Source organism: Anolis sagrei, chromosome 4 (genome assembly GCF_037176765.1).
Source record: "Anolis sagrei isolate rAnoSag1 chromosome 4, rAnoSag1.mat, whole genome shotgun sequence".
NCBI lineage: Eukaryota > Metazoa > Chordata > Lepidosauria > Squamata > Dactyloidae > Anolis > Anolis sagrei.
This window is the reverse complement of record NC_090024.1, coordinates 101,817,473-101,833,100: the sequence shown is the minus strand read 5'-3', so window position 1 is coordinate 101,833,100 and position 15,628 is coordinate 101,817,473. Positions and strand designations below refer to the sequence as shown.

At 40.5% G+C, this 15,628-nt stretch overlaps 1 protein-coding gene across 5 annotated transcripts in view; it reads left to right on the top strand.

Moving 5' to 3' along the window:
- TRIO (trio Rho guanine nucleotide exchange factor) overlaps positions 1 to 15,628 on the top strand; it is a 373,539-nt gene that overhangs the window by 141,655 nt on the left and 216,256 nt on the right. For all 5 annotated transcript variants that reach the window (XM_060774659.2, XM_067467537.1, XM_067467536.1 and 2 more), the window contains exons 6-7: positions 2,133 to 2,255; positions 14,854 to 15,045. In XM_060774659.2, the coding sequence (XP_060630642.2) occupies positions 2,133 to 2,255; positions 14,854 to 15,045 (315 nt within the window). The remainder of the gene's footprint in view (positions 1 to 2,132; positions 2,256 to 14,853; positions 15,046 to 15,628) is intronic.

Below are 15,628 nucleotides of genomic sequence, written 5' to 3'. Positions count from 1 at the left end.
GGATCTGCACGCATTATTCGCCGATACATCACACAGTCCTAGACACTTGGGAAGTGTCCGACGTGTGATCCAATTCAACAGCCAGCAGAGTGTCTGCTGTGAACTCATCTTGTTGTGTTTCAAATCATCATCATCATCATCATCATCTTTATTTATATCCTTCCACTATCTCCCCAATGGGGACTCGGGGTGTCTTATATGAGGCCAAGCCCAGACAACATTACAGCAAAAAAATAAAAAATAAAAAAAAATCTATGTGAACTACAAGTCTTATAAATCCATCCAAAGACCTTCAGTATTTTTTGTTGGTCATGGAGGTTCTGTGTGCCAAGTTAGTTCCACGTCCATTGTTGGTGGAGTTCAGAGTACTCTTAGATTAGAGAAAACAATGTATCCCAGTACCCACAATTCCTATAAATCTTGGTGAATTCTCCCCAAACCTCTCTAGTATGTTTAGTTGCTGATCAATTCCTCTGTTTGCTGTGCGCCATAGAAAAATATAGGAAAAGCTTAAGGGAGAGGCAGTGGGTGGGGTCATTAAAATTCCACACCAATTGAGAGAGTAAGAAACACTGGGATGTCTGTGGTGGAGGAGAAACAAGAAAATCTAGGATGAAATTGTCCCCATATGAAAGCCTTCACTTGGGTGTTGGGCAGTATTGTGTTTGTTGAGGGCATTGGCAGGGCTGTTATATATGTTCCTGGTGCTCACTGTAACCTGCAATGTCATTGAAGGGAGGGCCATTGGTGTCTACTGAGAAGTGGGAGCTATAGCTGTTTGTGGAAGCAGGAGCTTGTCTGTGTAAGTGGACACCTAGCCACACATACATATTTTCACTTTAATTATGCATATAGATAAGCATTCCATATTGCTTTTGTTTTTTTCTGTATTTACTCCAGCTCGGGCACACTATTCCTTAAGAATTTCTGTTTGTCCACCTAGGCACTTGTTTTCTGTGTTACCTTTTGAAAGGTATTGATCATATGAAAGCACCAACTCTTTTCTTTATAGAAGCTCCCTAGTCTTGCCAGGGGTGACTGGACAGAAAGCTGTGTATAATAGTTGTATTGTCGAAGGCTTTCATGGCCGGAATCACTGGGTTGTTGTAGGTTTTTGGGGCTATATGGCCATGTTCTAGAGGCATTCTCTCCTGACGTGTCGCCTGCATCTATGGCAGTGGTTCTCAACCTAGGTTCCCCAGATGTTTTTGGCCTACAACTCCCAGAAATCCCAGCTAGTTTACCAGCTGTTAGGATTTCTGGGAGTTGTAAGCCAAAATCATCTGGGGACCCCAGGTTGAGAACCACTGATCTATGAGGATGCTGGCCATAGATGCTGGCCATAGATGCAGGTGAAACGTCAGGAGAGAATGCCTCTAGAACATGGTCATATAGCCTGAAAAAATCTACAACAACCTATAGCATAGTTGTTTACAATCTAGCTTACACCACAGTAAAACTAATTTGTTTTGTAACTCCAAAGACTTCCCATTGATTTGTTAGCATTAGTCTTTTTGCATACTCTTTTTTAAAAAATAGCATCTTGATTTACACTGTTATTTCACCATTACTTTTGTTAAAAATGGAAAAAAAATCATCCCGATTCCTTTAAAATGATCTTTGAAAATAATTAGGAAAGTGTACTTTCCGAATCTAGATCCACAATTTTCAGAGATTGTGGATTATTGTGCCCCATTTTAGAAAAAGGAAGCAGCATGAATGAGAGAGGTGTGAGTCTTCACATTATTGTCATTTAATAATATGGGGCATGATAGTCTTCAGATATGATCCGCAACGTTCATATCTCAGAACTTAACGCCTGCAGTTATGTGTACAAGGCAGTGTAAGTACATGTACTTATTATTATTTGACTCAAATTGTCATGCCACTTTTGAAATACGACTTCATAATGCCTTTGTTGTCACAAGAGTGACACATTACTTTAACCACTGCTTGTAACATGTTACTTTCAAATTCTGGCCCACAGGACTGGTTGAGTTGGGTGTGTGTCATTGCAACGCATTGGCAAAATCATTATAATCTTTTGGAAGTCCTTATCTTGGAAACCTGTGAATGTTTTGAGCCTTCCATTCTACCCTATGGTGAACATTCATTCCTTTTTCCCCTCTTAGATGTTCGACTGGATCACACACAACAAAGGCCTGTTTTTGAACAGCTACACAGAGATTGGAGCCAGTCACCCTCACGCCATGGAGCTTCAGACACAGCACAATCATTTCGCTATGAACTGTATGGTAAGAATCTTTGGAACTTACAAAAATATTTAGTAATTGGCACATGCCATGTTCTTTATGGTGCAGGAATAATATGCTGTTGTGAACGAGTGTGTTGCTGCCTTCCATATATAACAAAGTGAAAAGCAAATAGTAGAATCTAATCTAAATAAATAAGAGAAGAGAAGAACAATGTCTGGGGAGTGAGTTCAATGCTACACCAGGATTTCTAGCAGGACTCCAAATTTAAAAAAATACTTTTGCTGTTATTAACGTAGGATTTCAGTATGCAAACTTATTGGGTTTCTGTATGCATGCCTTTTTACACACTACAAGAAAGCACATCCTTACTGAGATGGTAGCTCTTTCAAACTTACTTTTTTGGATTACACATAGCTGTGGTGGCTAAGTATTCTGAGAATGATTTCCTCCAACTAACTGTTTCTGAGTTCTGCGACTGCCAAAAGATTTATAATCTGCCCTTCAAGAGAAGAAGATAATAGAGGGAAGTGAGGGTAAACCAGGAAAGGAGTACGTGTCCCATTTCTTTTGCAGGCTTAGTTACGGTACTGCGTGGGGACTAGGGAATTGTGCCAAAGGCTAATGAGTCAGTCTTGTGACCTCTATGCAGTCTAACATATATGGACTGCTTCCAAGTTCAGCAGGAGTTGGAGGCCTCATTCTTGTATGTGTCTTTGGCACCAGGGCTGTGAATTGCTGGGCAAAAACAAAGCACAAATGGAAATCCATAAGTTTTCTGAAACAATTTAGTTTATATAAACATCTGCTCGGACATGTTTTCCATGTGCCCAAGGAATAATAATATTAATAATAATAATAATAATAATGGGAAGTGTCCGACGTGTGATGCAATACAACAGCCAGCAGAGTGATCTTGTTTGCTGTGGACTCATCTTGTTGTGTTTATAATAATAATAATAATAATAATAATAATAATAATAATAATTACTGTGGGACTTTCGAATCCAGACTGATAAAGTTTTGGAACACAATACACCAGACATCACGATTGTGGAAAATAAAAAAGTTTGGACTATTGATGTCGCCATACCAGATGACAGCTTCATTGAGGAAAAACAACTGGAAAAACTCAGCCATTATCAGGACCTTAAAATCGAACTGCAAAGGCTCTTGCATAAACCAGTACAGGTGGTCCCAGTGGTCATTGGCACACTGGGTGCCGTGCCAAAAGATCTCAGCCGGCATTTGGAAACAATAAACATTGGCAAAATTACAATCTGTCAACTACAAAAGGCCACCTTACTTAGATGTGCATGCATCATTCGAAAATACTTCACACAGTCCTAGATGCTTGTATTTGATTTGTGATACTGTGATATGTGATAAAAGTATTTGATATTGTGATACAAGTATTTGACTTGTGATATTGTGATATGAAATCCAGCATATAGATCTCATTTGCTGTGACATACTGTGTTTTTGTGTCAGTAAAATAATAATAATAATAATAATAATAATAATAATAATAACAACAACAACAACAACAACAAACATTGACAAAATCACGAGCTGTCAACTACAAAAGGCCACCTTGCTTGGATCTGCGCGCATCATTCAAAAATACATCACACAGTCCTAGATGCTTGGGAAGTGTTCGACTTGTGATTTTGTGATACAAAATCCAGCATATAGATCTCGTTTGCTGTGACATATTGTGCTTTTGTGTCAATAATAATAATAATAATAATAATAAACAATGTTATTTATATCCCGCCCCCTCTTCAAACAGGACTCGGGGCAGTTTACAATAAATATAAACATAGTACAAAAACACAAAAATAAAACATAATCTATAAACAACAATCTCAAAAAACCTAATAGAAAATAAAGCTCAATACAAAAACCAAGGCAAACTTAAAAAACATAATACATAAACAGCAATATCAAAAACCTAACACAGTAGAAAGTAACACAAATTAAAAGTTTTTGTTGGATTTAAACATAATGTAACAGCCAGATATTTTTCTATGCCCCCAACAAAATGGGGGTTAACTACACAAAGTTGAATTGTAGTTTTGAGGGCACTTTAGAGTGCTCTATTTCTATGGTCTTGGTTTGAATATGTTTTGATGTGTCTAATAAATGAAATAATTCTTGAACAAACACAGCATCCATCACTTGCTGACAGTTCTTAGAACTATTTGAAATGGATGAATATACTAGTAATCTCCCATTTCCTAAAGCTTTTGAAGGTCTGCTGTTGTCCTTTTCGGTATCATTTATGGCTTCGGATTTCTGGTTCAAATATGACCTGGTCTGAGAGAACCTAGTTTTACTTAGTAGTCCTTTGCCGAGTCCTGTGAAGCCTGGCCTGTATCAAAAGGCACTAATTATTGAAGTGAATTAGCATCTTGGACAGTATAAGCAAAGGATGGGAATTGAATTAAAATGGAAACAAATACTGACTTGTTTGAAGAGATCATTCTAGGTGAGTGTTATGTGAAAGGAATACATTCAGCGTGTACTTCTGGCATTCTTTGCTTATGCATAAATCATGTAACTCCTAAGAGTCTAGTTATCAGAGGCTAACCGGCACAGCATAATTTCAAGTGCTCAGGATTTTTGTAGCTGACAAATACAAACATGAGTGTACGTAGTTTAGCAGGCCACGCTAAGGTTTCTTAAACATGAGACCTATATCTGATTGTAGTCAATATTTGGCACAGCCCATGATGTAACTAGGATTGCACAGAAGCCATTGTGATGTAGGGGTGAGAGCATTCGACTTGAAGAATTTCAGTTCATGTCCTTGGATTTAACAAAGGAAAGGCAAGATACAAATTTATCTATTTATTTACTATATTTATACTCCTCCCTTCCCACCCCAAAGGCGAGTCAGAGCAGCTTATAAATTATGGCAAAAATTCAATGTCGCATCATACACACAACAATAAACATATCACATGAAGTTATAAAACAATTCATAGAATCATAGAATAAACATATCACATGAAGTTATAAAACAATTCATAGAATCATAGATTTGGAAGAAACCTCATGGGCCATCCAGTCCAACCCCCTGCCAAGTAGCAGGAAAATCACATTCAAAGCACCCCCAACTGATGGCCATCCAGCTTCTGTTTAAAAGCCTCCAAAGAAGGAGCTTCCACCACACTCCGGGGCAGAGAATTCCACTGTTGAATATCTCTCACCGTTAGGAAGTTCTTCCTCATGTTCAGGTGGAATCTCCTTTCCTGTAGTTTGAACATATCGTTAAAACATATAAACAATTACAACATATAAATACAATAAAACAGATTAAAGACATACATAGAGCCGAGTCTTGATTTTCCATACTTCTTGATTTTCCTATAGTCATTATTCAAGCTGCTAGATTGAGGTCAAATTCCGTGTTACCCTACTCCCCGAATGCCAAATTCAACATTGGTAAAGATTTGTTGGTATCTAAACTTTTCAGCATGAAAGCTATAAGTAACTGACTTTTTCCGTCAGAGCAAAGAAGAATAGCAATGACAATTGCTTTTGGAGCAGTTACAAATAGCTTCTGAATAAAATCAATGTAGATAGGCTTATAGTAAAACGGTTGCAATAGCACCATTAAGCTCCTCTCATAAGGGTCTTCAGTTGCTGTTGGGAAGGGTATATGATTTAATTATTTCCACACATCCCCCCCAATTTAAAAAAAAATGTCTAAGGCTGGATCTAATTTCCCTATATTCCAGAATCTGATCCCAGATTATCAGCTTTGAACTGGATTATATGAGTCTACACCAGTGGTTCTCAACCTTCCTAATGCCTAGACCCCTTAATACAGTTCCTCATGTTGTGGTGACCCCCAATTAGAACATTATTTTTGTTGCTACGTCATAACTGTAATTTCGCTACTGTTACAAGTCGTAATGTAGATATCTGATATGCAGGATGTATTTTCATCCACTGGACCAAATTTGGCATTTGGGAGTTATAGCTGATTTTTGTCATTTGGGAGTTGTAGTTGCTGGGATTTATAGTCCACCTACAATCAAAGAGCACTCTGAACTCCACCAATGACGTAATTGAAACAATTTTAGCACACAGAACTCCCATGACCAACAGAAAATACTAGAAGAGTTTCATGGGCACTGACCTTGAGTTTTAGAGTTATAGTTCACCTACATCCAGAGAGCACTGTGGACTCAAACAATGATAGATCTGGACCAAACTTGGTCTACACTGCCATATAATCTGAGATAAGATAATCTGGGATCAGATCTTAGGATATAGGGCAGCGTAGAAGGAGGCTAAGTATACCCAGCCAGGCCATATAGTTTGTCTTGATGGAGGCATAGGATGCAAATGTGATGTTGATCTGCAACTGTTATTCTTGTATGTTTGCCTTCCTGATGAGATTTGGAATGTAACATCTAGAGAGCCACAAATTCCCCATCTCAATTTTATGGTCTGATGAATGTGGGAGTGTTGCCCACTATTCTTCTGTCTTTCTGATATTTTGGACAATTGGATATATTGTGCAACTGTTCACAGTACACAAAAGTGCAACCAAGATGATTCAGGGACTGTACAAAGTCCCCTATCAAGGATGTTATGAAATTTTACTTTTGCAGCTTCATCTTATAGTTTCCCAGTTTAAAAAAAAATCAAAGATGTAATGGAAACATTGGGGAGGAGAGGGATCTGTACACTATTATTACAAAAGAAAGTATAAACAAGTTTTACATCTCAAACAAGAGATAGAAGTGGGATACAGATGATGATGGTGGTGATGATAATAACGATGGCTTTCATGACTGTGTGGAATTGAACTCACATCCTGGATTCCGTCCAAGGTTCGTGTTCCAATCCAAGTCCTGGTCTAACAATTCTCTACGACCTCAAACCAGCCTCAATGGCTCTGTTGCACATTTTCTGACCAAAATGGTGGTTTTTATACTGGCTCTTTTTGGGCCAAGCCACTTTCCAAGTTACCTGTCACTTTAGAAAATACTGTGCCTTGAGCAAGTTGAAGGGAAAAAAACATAATGTATTATTCTTAGTAACATATATATTAGTCCAGGAGAGCTCTTGCATTTTTTTTAAAAAAAACTGAAACGAAGCATCAGATCATGAGATTTTAATTATCTCCTCCCCCTTTTTCCATCACTTTTTCATACAAAAGGCATAAATAGGGGTATTTGTAGGGTGCATTTAGAGCAATAGTTCTCAACCTTCTCAAAGCCTTGACCCTTTAATACAGTTCCTCATGTTGTGATGACCCCCAACCATAAAATTATTTTGTTGCTACTTCATAATGGTCATTTTGCTACTGTTATGAATAGCAATGTAAATATCTGATATGCCAAATGTATTTTCATTCACTTTTTTGGGTGGGGGTTGATTTTATCATTTGGGAGTTGTAGTTACTGGGATTTACAGTTAGCCTACAAGCAAAGAACATTCTGATGGAATTGAACCAATCTTGGCACACAGAGCTCCCATGACCAACAGAAAATACTGCAAGGGTTTGATGGGCATTGACCTTGAGTTTTGGAGTTGTAGTTCACCTACATCTAGAGAGCACTGTGGTCTCAAAAAAATGATGGATCAGGACCAAACTTGGCATGAATACTCAATATGCCCAAATGTAACATTGGTGGAGTTTGGGAGAAATAGACCTTGACATTTGGGAGTTGTTGTTGCTGGGATTTATAGTTCACCTACAATCAAAGATCATTCTGAACTCCACCAATGATAGAATTGAGCCAAACTTCCCACACAATCAAAGAGTCCCTTGTACCCCACCAATGATAGAATTGGACGAAACGTCTCACACAGAACCCCCATGACCAATAGGAAATACTGTGCTGTATGACCCCTCTGACATCCCCTTGTGACCTCCCCAGGGGTCCCGACCCCCAGGTTGAGAATGCTGATTTAGAGTAAATAGTTACCATTCAGCATGCATTTCTATGGAACAGCTCTCTGCAATAAATCCATGAGGTCAGTTAAGGTAAAATTAGTTCAAGAACTGGAGAACTGGCAACCTGAAATTATTCTCCATCTCCCGCCCCACTTGACATTCTTTTTTAATTCTCATATTCCTTTGTAATTCATAAACATGTCACCTGAGATTGATTTAATAAGCTTTTATTAAGCCATCCAAGGTACTTTTGAGGTTGCAACAAACAAGAGGCACGCTGTTAGCAACTATCTGTGTCAATGTGATGGGTCCAAGATGCCATGCGGTTTGCGTTCTCACCCTTTTCTTCCTTCCTCACCTCATGTGATTGGTTCAAACAAATTAATGCAAAGATTTTCTCAAAGCAGGTCAAGCAATTTTAGGTGTTTCTAAAGCAGTTGGAAGAGACATTAAAGAAAGCAGTGTTGGCATAATGCCGTGTGCAGAAACTGCACTGAGAGCCAACATGGTATAGTGGTTTGAATGTCAGAGTACAACTCTTGGATACAAGGGATCAAATCACTACTCTGCCGTGGAAACCCGATGGGGGATCTAGGGCAAGCCACACTCAGCCAGCTAAACCCCCTCTGGACAGACCATGCCAAGAAAACTCCATTATGGGATTTTCTTATGTTGGAAATGACTTCTGAAGGCACACAACAACAAATCCATTACACATGTTTGTGGATGATGAATGAATACTGTTAAATATTCTCTAAATGTTTGTTTAAATAATTCAGGAACCCAACATATTGAATCAGATTACTTGCCCCTCAAAGCTCAGTATTTTGGGTATCACCCTTCTGCAGTGTGATGATTCTCAGATGCTAAGGACCCCAACTTTCTTTGCCTCACTGGTCATGCTAGCTGATAGTGATGGGAATTAAAGTACTCCCCAAGTTGCAAACATCACACTTTTAAATGACTCATAGTTAAGAGCGGGTTGAGACAACAGGAAGTGAGATAAATCTGCTACTCGGAAGGGAAATTCACTTCTGAAAGAGTTATCATAGGGAAAAGGTGCCTTTCTCACCAAACCTTGTTTCCACAACAAGCCATTTTTTTCAAAACCCAATTCTCACAGGGACAGAAAGTAAGGTGAAATCTTCTGAACAGGGACACAAGCAGCAAAATAAACAGCACAGGGGTGTTAAACTTTCCCGATGCAATCCAAAACACACACACACACACACATACATATATGGGTGGAGTTGCACTTTAAAAGAATGTGTTCCTGTTTACATACACATTCAAGGCAAGAACGAACCTACAGAACCTATCTTGTTTGTAACTTGGGGACAGCCTGTGTAAGAAATCTAGAGGATATCAGACTGGGAGAAGCTAATTAAATCAGACAAAATCTCCAAATGTCTAGAAAAGCTAGGGATTGAGCCTAGGACTTTCAGGTGCAAAACATGTGCATAGCATTGAGACTATGAGTCAGCAACATAATAAAAGTACAAGGAACTGTGTTTGCCTCGTAGTGTACAGCAGAAGAACACGCACATACATTTTGGATTGATTCTCCAAAGGTCTCTACAGACAAATAATATCTATTCTTGCCATATAATTGATCACCAGTGTAGGACTAGGGATTTTTTAGAACACATTTTCCCCTCACCTTAAGAAATAACATTTTTACTCTCAGTGTCTAACATTTACCTGTAGGCTGTAAAGACATCACATTTTCAAGATCTTTGGATGGTCACAGTCCTCTATCTCCTCTACTAGCTAAGTCTGTCTGTGTGGGAGGTAGATACAGTGCCACCTAGTGATGTTGGCAATGCCTAGAATTGCCTTTTTTTCAGACCACTGGTTTGTAAAGCTTTACACATCCAGGGCTGCTTTCTTGGAAATCTTTTGTAGGCCAGAATGGAAAACAGAAGTCTTCAGGTGTGGATTTTGTTGTTCATTCGTTCAGTCGTTTCCGACTCTTCGTGACTTCATGGACCAGTCCACGCCAGAGCTCCCTGTCGGCCGTCACCACTCCCTACTCCTTCAAGGTCAATCCAGTCATTTCAAGGATACCATCCATCCATCCATCTTGCCCTTGGTCGGTCCCTTTTCCTTTTTCCTTCCATTTTCCCCAGCATCATTGTCTTCTCTAAGCTTTCCTTTCTTCTCATGATGTGGCCAAAGTACTTCATCTACTCTACTATCCTTCTCTCCAATGAGCAGTCAGGCTTTATTTCTTGAAGTATGGACTGGTTGGATCTTCTGGCAGTCCAAGGCATTCCCAGAACTTTCCTCCAACACTACAGTTCAAAAGCATCTATTTTCCTTCGCTCAGCATTCCCTAAGGTCCAGCTCTCACATCCGTAGGTGACTATGGGGAATACCATTGCTTTAACTATGCAGATCTTTGTTGCCAGTGTGATGTCTCTACTCTTCACTATTTTATCAAGATTGGTCATTGCTCTCCTCCCAAGAAGTAAGCGTCTCCTGATTTCCTGGCTGCAGTCTGTGTGTGCAGTAATCTTTGCAGCTAGAAATACAAAATCTGTCATGGCCTCCACGTTTTCTCCCTCTATTTCCCAGTTGTCAATCATTCTTGTTGCCAGGTGAGGATAGTGAGTTTTATTTTAGTCTTGACTTATCTTTTGTACAAACCCAGGACACTTGCTCTTCTATATTTCAATTCTGGGTGTCAAAATTGAAGGGAGATGTTGACGAGCTGGAATGTGTCCAGAGGAGGGCGACTAAAATGATCAAGGGTCTGGAGAACAAGCCCTATAAGGAGCGGTTTAAAGATCTGGGCATGTTTAGCGTGAGGAAGAGAAGGCTGAGAGGAGACATGATATAAATATGTGAGAGAAAATCATAGGGAGGAGGGAGCAAGCTTGTTTTCTGCTGTTCTGGAGACTAGGACGTGAAACAATGGCTTCAAATTACAAGAAAGGAGATTCCATCTAAACATTAGGAAGAACTTCCTGACTGTGAGAGCTATTCAGCAGTGGAACTTTCTGCCCCAGAGTGTGATGGAGGCTCCTTCTTTGGAGGCTTTTAAACAGATGCTGGATGGCCATCTGTCGGGGGTGTTTTGAATGGGATTTTCCTGCTTCTTGGCAGGGGGTTGGATTGGATGGCCCATGAGATTTCTTCCAACTTTATGATTCTATATCTAAGCAAGCAACCCCAAATGAAAATAGCATATTGAGGGGAGGCATTATAGCCCAGAGCTTCAAATTGAATAGGAGAATGTTGTGTCCTCATGAGTGCTTGTCTGCATTCTGAATGAGATGATCCAAACACAATCTTACAGTAGAAACCACAAATTCATTTCTTGAACATCACTGTTCACTATTTGGATCATAAGAGATTTACATATTTTCCCCAAAACTGCTATCTTTATCTTTTTTCTTGTAGGATAAGATTTCTACCCAATGTCTTGAAATTAAAGAGATGTTGAACTTATTTCACGGTTTGGGGATGTGTGCATTATGTTGCTTGCCCACGTGTTTTTGTGATCTCCAGCCACTGATAACCAATTCTGGTGGCAACCACACTCATCCAAGAGGTTCGTTTGGAAGCAAGACATTCAGACGCACACTGTAGCTTTTCTTATGTATTTGCGTGCGTCTTGATTTTGAAGGAATGTCTTTGTTTTCCCCTGCCACAGGGTGTGACCCCCGATGGAATCAGGAAAGGGCATTGTGACACACCCTGATATACAATAACGGCTAGAATCCTTTCCTGCAGAGCTCTCTGGAGAGTTGCTGTCAGAAAAGGTAGTCCTGTTCAGCTTGCGCAGTTGCTGAGAACGATGCCAGCCACCCAGGGAACAGGCTGCCCCTTCTTGTTAGGTTCAACCCTGTTGTTGAATTCCGAAGGTGAAGTTTAGGGCACCCAGGGTGAAGTTCATGCTGCTTGTTTTGACTTCAACTCACTGAATTATTCTGACATGGCGTGTTTAAAAATAGTCTTCTCCGATGTATTGCTTTCTGATCTTGCATACTGCCAGTGCCAGAATGGAAAAATGGAAGTGAGCAGGGCGTCAGTTATAAGGTTTCACAGTTCAAATGAAATGGAGTTGTCATAGCTGATGTGTTTGCTGATTACCTGGAATTAATGAAAGCTTAGCTTGAGAGCAGACGTGTGCAGTTGTGGTCCGGGGAATTTTTAGCCTATTGAATGTGTTGCAAGCTCTACTGTAGACATGGACAAACCCAGGCCCAGGGGCCAGATGTGGCCCCTTTGGTTCGTTTCTCAGACCTTTCTCTCTCTCACCATTCTATCTTTCCTTCCTTCTCTCTTGCCTTCCTCCTTCCCATCCTCCCTTCCCTCCCTCTTTCTTCCTTCTTCCCTTCACTTCCACCCTTTTGTCCTTCATTCCTTCCCTTTTGTCTTTCCTTCTTTCTCTATCTCCTCCCTCCCACCTTCCCTCAGTTTTTCTCTCTCCCTCCTTCCTTTCCTTCCACCCTTTGTCCTTCCTTCTTTCCCTCTTTCGCTCCTTCCTTCCATCCGTCCGTCCATCTTTCCCCTTTGTCTTTCCTTCCTTCTCTCTCTCCTCCCTCCCCCTTCCTTCAGTTTTTCCTTTCTCCCTCCTCCCTTTCCTTCCAACCTTTTGTCCTTCCTTTTTTCCCTCTTTCGCTCCTTCCTTTCCTTTCCTTTCCTTTCCTTTCCTTTCCTTTCCTTTCCTTTCCTTTCCTTTCCTTTTGTCTTTCCTTCTCTTTTTCCTCCTTTCCCTCCCTCCCTCTTTCCCTCCCTCCCTTCTCTCCCTCCCTTTCTTCTTTCTCTTTTTCCTTCCTTCTTTCTTCCTGGGGATGTCCACACTGGTCCATGCCTTAGTTACCTCTAAATTGGACTATTGCAATGCACTCTACATGGGGCTGCCCTTGAAATGGCTCGAAAACTTCAATTGGTCAAATGATCAGCAGCCAGGCTACTAACTGGAACGAATTACAGGGAGCGGTCTACCCCCCTGTTTAAGGAGCTCCATTGGCTGCCGTTTATTTTCCAGTCCCAATTCAAGGTATAGGTTCTTATCTATAAAGGCCTGAACGGTTTGGGACCCACCTACCTTCGTGACCGCATTTCCTTCTATGAACCTACGCAATCCCGTCGCTCTTCCGGAGAGGCCCTTCTCTCACTCCTGCCCCCGTCGCAAGCACAACTTGTGCGGGCGATGGAGAGGGTTTTCTCTGGGGTGGCCCCTCGGCTCTGAAATCCACTCCCCAGAGAAATTAGACAAGCGCCCACCCTGGCAGTCTTCGAAGAGCCTAAAAACTTGGCTATTCTGGTGTGCCTTCAATGAATGAACAATGATCCTTGACCTTGACCAAACCTGGCATAAAATGTCTTGGACGCACTTTATTTCACCCTCTAGTTCAATTAAACCCCATTGTTTCGTCCCACTTGAACCTCCTTCTTGATACACTACATTACTTATCTCACCTAGAGCTTTCAAACATTTAAATCCTTGTGACCAGTCTTGCCCATCTTGATCGATTATTGTGATTTTATATTGTATTGTGTGCCTATTTTGTACTTTTTAAAAATTATTTTCATTATATTTTATTGATGTATAATTTTATTTTGTATATTTGCTTTGTTGTGATTGTTGGGCTTGGCCTCATGTAAGCCGCCCCGCGTCTCCCTTGGTGGCAGGGTATAAATAAAGATTATTATGATTATTATGTTTAGCTTGGAGAAGAGAAGGTAAGAGAGGGAACATGAGAAACATGTTTCATGATTTAAAAGGGTGTCCCATTGAGGAGGATGGGAGGAATCTGATTGTCTACTGCTCTGGAGACCAGGGCACAAAGGAGCCATGATTTCAAATGGCAGGGAAAGAGATTTGACTGAAAAGATTACAAAGAACCTTCTGAAAGTAAGAGCTGTTGGAGAGCAGCATGGGCTTCCTCAAAGTGTGGTGGAGTCTTCTTCTCATGATGCTTTTCCACAGAGGCTGTCTATTGGGAGTGCTTTGATTGTGCCTTCTTGCATGGCTGGGGGTTGGACTGGATGACCCTTGGGGGTCTCTTTCAACTCTAGGATTCTAGGATTATATATCAGGAGGAGGCAATACCGGGTCTAATGAATACGTTTTTTCTATCCCATCCACCATCTAATCCTGACCAAGACCAACCTTTCTGGGATCCAAACATTCCCTGTCTTTTCTTCACTTTCTGTCTCCGAAAGAGAAGGGGAAGGGGAGGAAAGGGCAGAACCCCTTCCCTCTAGGCCCATCCACCATGCTCTGGCCCACCATGTGACCCCTAAGTTAGATAGTTTGCCCATGCCCGCTCGACTAGGTAAGAAAATCAGGTCACTGGACATTTACTTCCCATTTTGATGGAGAGGCATTTTGGAGGGGAAATTGGTACTTTGTTTCCAGCCAAACTACCACTTCTGGTAAATCAGGGTGCCCATAACTTGTTTTTTTCCCCATTTGGAATATTATAGGGGATTAAATATCACAAATAGCTCACTCTGTGCCTTCCTGTGCTTTAGAGTATTGTCCAATGCTTCGAACCCATCCTAGAAGTCTCCAACAATATTTTAATCGAAGTATGTAGTTTGCAAGAATGCCAAACTCTTTTGATTTGCATGGCCCAAGATAGCCCACATCTACAATTATGGAACAGAACTGAAATGAGCCAGATCAGGATGAGTTCCTGTTTTTTTCTTTTGAGTTTAACATGCTGAGCATTTTTGTCTTTGTTCCCTTTTTTCTTGCAGAATGTGTATGTAAACATAAACCGCATCATGTCTGTAGCCAACCGTTTGGTGGAGTCTGGTCACTATGCCTCACAGCAAATCAAACAAATCGCCAGCCAGTTGGAGCAAGAATGGAAAGCGTTTGCCGCAGCCCTGGATGAGCGTAGTACCTTGTTGGAAATGTCAGGTGTTTTCCACCAGAAGGCTGAGCAGGTTAGTAATTCCAACAAAAACAAAAGACAACTAACAGACTTTTCTTGGTTTCACATGCAATGGATTTGTTATCTAAGGTTCGTCTCTTTCACGTAGAAGAGGAGAACCAATGTGATGTAGATAAAACATTGGATTGGCAAGCTTATTTCTCCATTGAGTCATTAAACTCACAGGGTGATCTTGGTATTCAATCCACCTTAGTCTGTATCAACTTTGAGAGTAACTGAGAGAAAGCTATTTATGGCATACCGTTCCTCGACTTAGGCTATTGTATCAGATGGGTAGCTTAGGCTAGCCATTTTTCTGAGACTTACCTACCTTGGTGTGTTTTTGTGAGAATCATGTTTGTCAGGTTGAGGTGATCAAAGGAAATAAATGTAGATTTAAAATAAATAAATAAATAAATAAATAAATAAACAAGCCTCCAAATGACTAAAGCACTTGCAAGTCCTTCAAGATGCTTATAGGAAACTCTGATGTTGAATATCTTCTGTCATACTCCTGTTGGGTGAGGAGAGAGTGAGCCAGCATTGTTCAGCTCATTTTTAGTGTTTTGTCCTCCTGTAAGGCTGAATAGACAACA